We start from the raw sequence: 3,830 nt of genomic DNA on the forward strand, positions 1-3,830 counted from the left end.
AGATCAATTGCCTGGGTATACCAAATTGGAAGATAATGTTTTCTTTTATAAAATTGATAATTGATGGTCATTGATCTGATTTCAGGGATGTCGCCTCAACCCACTTTGTGAAGTATTTCATCTTCGTGATAATTCATATGTGCCCCTTGGATGACTTAGGATTAACATGTCCAATTAAATCTAATCCCCAACAATAGAATGACCAAAGGGTAGATATCGCTTGGAGTGGGATTGATGGAGTGTGGATGAGATCTCCATGTCGTTGACAATTACCAACATTTTTTTTTACATTCAACGCCATGTCATCAACCATGGTTGGCCAGTAATAACCCATATTTAATAGTTGTTGGCACGACTTTGCCTTTCCTTGATACTCGCCTTCATGTACTTCCGCATTATTACCTCTGCCTCGTCACATGCGAAACACCTCAAGACTTTCCCTTCTATACTTTTTCTATATAAAACATCATTGATTAAAACAAATCTAATAGAACATTTCTTGATCTTTAGTGCTTCATGCTTTTTAGAGGGGAGTTCCTTTGTCTCGAGGTATTTGCAACATGGCTCTCTCCAATCATTGACAGTGTTCACAATGCAAACTTCAGCATGATAGGGTAGGCTTTGACAACTTGGGCAGGCAGTCTACATTGCTTGTAATTCCTTAGCCATTTTGGGCCAAAAATACCCTTGACGTTGAATACTTCAGTATAGCTGAATATCTAGAGTGTGCCCGCACACCTGTTCATGTGCATCTCTCAAAACTTGTTGAGCCTCTTGTTTTCCCACGCACATAGCCAGGGTGCCATCGGTTTGTCAAAAATATAAAACGTCTTTGTCAATCAAATAATCTCCCTTCCTTTATAAAGATACCTTGACTCCAGTGTCACCATTTATCATAAGTGACTCAACTCCTTCCGTCAGTCCCCTTCTTCAATCTCTCATTCTCGGTCTTCGCACTCCATGAATAGGGGACCTTCCTCTTAAAGAATTCAACATCGTAGAATTCCCCTTTGAATTTTAATTGTGAGGCTAGCATTTCCAAGGCGTCAGCATGTCTATTGGAGTTTCTACCTATATGCGTAACTGTGGCCTTTTCATAAAATTTGAGCAAATGTTGTGCTTTCGACTGATAAGGTGCCAAACGTATCTTCTTCAATGCAAATGTATCATTCATTTGGTTTACTAAAAGATATGAATCTCCCTTGATGTCTAAATTCTTGATTCCCATATGTCTTGTTAGTGTGAGACCGAGTAAAAATGCCTCGGATTCAGCTTCATTATTACTACAGATGAAGTCCAACTTGAATGATAGTAATATTATCATCTTGTCAGGTGCTTCAAACACAAGGCCGATGCCTCCTCCTTTTGACATAGATGACCCGTTGAAATACATCATCCAATTCTCCAACTTACTCACCATCGCTACTTCTGGCCAATTACCTCAAAGTTCTTTACTAACTGAGGTGGAGTCAGTCCCCAAAAAAGTCGCTAAGAGATCAGCCACTGCTTATCAGGTGCTTCAAACACAAGGCCGATGCCTCCTCCTTTTGACATAGATGACCCGTTGAAATACATCATCCAATTCTCCGACTTACTCACCATCGCTACTTCTGGCCAATTACCTCAAAGTTCTTTACTAACTGAGGTGGAGTCAGTCCCCAAAAAAGTCGCTAAGAGATCAGCCACTGCTTATCCTTTAATGGCTTTAGGCACAACGTGTTTAAAATCGAATTCCATTGGTCAAAGTAACCATTTCGCTGCCTTTCCCGTTAAGGCTGGATGGGATAAAAGATGCCTAATCGGATCGACCTTTGTTATGACCCAGACTTCATTAGCCAGTAGATAATGCCTGAATTTTTAAGAGGCCTAAACTAAAGAGAGACACATCCTTTCTACTTTCGAGTATCGCATCTCCACTCCCCTTAGCGCTCGGCAAATGTAATATATTGGTCTCTCATGTCCCGCCTCATCTTCTTGGGCCAAAAGGGTGCCTATTGCTTCATCTATCGCGATAACATATATGGATAATGGTTTTGAGGAATTAGTGCCATCGTGGTATGTGTACTCCCTATTTATTCCACTCATAACGAGCTCCCTTTTTGAGTAGTGGAGAGAATGGGGAAACCAGTTGAGCTAGCCCAAGGATAAATCTCCTGATGTAAGAAGTTTTTCCGAGAAAACTCTTCAATTTTTCCAATGTTGAGGAGGACTCATGCTTGAAGTGGAAGGGACCTAGTCCAAGTTGACTTCAACTCCACTTTTATAAGGCCTAAGAAATGCCCTGAGGGTACTCCAAATGCACACTTAAGATGGTTCATGCACAATCTGAACATCTAACATCATTCGAACACTCTTCTTAGGGTTTCCAAGTGCTTTGGGCAATCTTTACTTTTCACAACTATGTCGTCAACATAGTCTTCTACATCCGAGTGTAGCATGTCATGAAAGATCGTGGTCATGGCGTGTTGGTATGTGGCTCCCATGTTCTTTAACCCGAACTTCATCATAGTAAAGAAGAAATTTTGATTGGTGTCCGAAATGCCATTTTTTCTACGTCACTAGGCGCCATACGTATTTGATTATATCCAATGAAACCATCCATGAATGAGAAAATCTCATGATTAACTGTCACTTCCTGCAAAAGTTTGATGATCAGCAGGGGGAACTCGTCTTTCAAACAAGTTTTATGTAAGTTTCGAAAGTCCACACAATACTACGTGAGATAGAAGAACAAATCAAGGAGGAGATCCAAAAGCTCCTATCAGTAGGTTTTATAAAGCTTATATAGCACCCATTATGACTGGCCAATGTTGTTCTGGTGAAGAAAAAGAACAAGAAAATCTAGTACTAGATTTTCTTGTTCTTTTTCTTCACCAGAACAACATTGGCCAGTCATAATGGGTGCTATATAAGCTTTATAAAACCTACTGATAGGAGCTTTTGGATCTCCTCCTTGATTTGTTCTTCTATCTCATGTCGGAAGTGTCTAGGCGCCTATTTAACAGTACAAGATCCAACATTAACATGAAGGCAATGTACAACTATGGTTTCTTCTAGGCTGAGCATCTCATTATATTTCCATGCGAATATGTCTGGAGACTCTAGTTATAGCTTTATCATTCCATCATGTTCGTGCAGAGCAAATGTTTTGCTTATAAATAAAGGGCGCCTGGTACCTTCGTCTCTTGTAATTGCTCTCCTGCTTCATCCTCTCCTTTTATGTGTGGAGGTACCTCCACTACCTCATTTCCATCACCTGTAGCGACATGCACCTCATTAATTTTTCTAGAGGAGTCGTCGTCGTCCCCCTTTTTGGACCGTCATAAACGATAGATAACCATGCCACTAGGCAATGTGACTCTTTCCACCTTCGTAGTCTTTGGTGCCTTCTTTGTTGATTTATTTATGTCATCCCATACAAGTAAGGGGGCAGAGAGTATTTGACTCATCGTCTTTCTCGATAGGGCCTCCTTATAAAAAAAAAGTGGCCTCCATGAAATGAGTCTCTTCTAGTGCAAAAAGCCGCTCAAAGGTTGGAATTGTCAGCACTTTCCCCAGAGCAAATGCCTTCACACATTGATAGTATGATGAAGCAATAACCTTGTTCGCGTGTAACCACGGGTGCCCTAGCAACATGTGATACGAGACATCCGTCTCTAATAAGTGAAAGCACGTTGACGATTGTACATGTCCGACATGCAAATCGACTGTGATACACCCTATCGTGCTAAAACTGTGCTTGCTAAATCCCTGAATTTATTTTGTTGGGTATTTGAACCAGCTTATGTTGTGGTATACCAATGACATCTAACCTTCCAACTGGTAGTAGA

The 3,830-nt window shown here is 40.8% G+C and overlaps 1 protein-coding gene across 1 annotated transcript; it reads right to left on the minus strand.

The window, feature by feature from the left end:
* Positions 1–904: 904 nt before the first annotated feature.
* On the minus strand, positions 905–1,420 carry LOC147394357 (uncharacterized). Its single transcript, XM_086453280.1, has one exon. The coding sequence runs from the start codon at positions 1,418–1,420 to the stop codon at positions 905–907; it is 516 nt and encodes a 171-aa protein (XP_086309406.1).
* Between the last annotated feature and the right edge of the window lie 2,410 nt (positions 1,421–3,830).

The sequence above is a fragment of the Akebia trifoliata genome, chromosome 9 (assembly GCF_017979445.1).
Source record: "Akebia trifoliata isolate Shusen 1 chromosome 9, ASM1797944v1, whole genome shotgun sequence".
Taxonomy (NCBI): domain Eukaryota; kingdom Viridiplantae; phylum Streptophyta; class Magnoliopsida; order Ranunculales; family Lardizabalaceae; genus Akebia; species Akebia trifoliata.

Bases quoted from the DNA above. Each gene is read 5' to 3' on its own strand.
- LOC147394357 (XM_086453280.1), bottom strand. From the start codon at position 1,420: ATGGTGAGTAAGTTGGAGAATTGGATGATGTATTTCAACGGGTCATCT.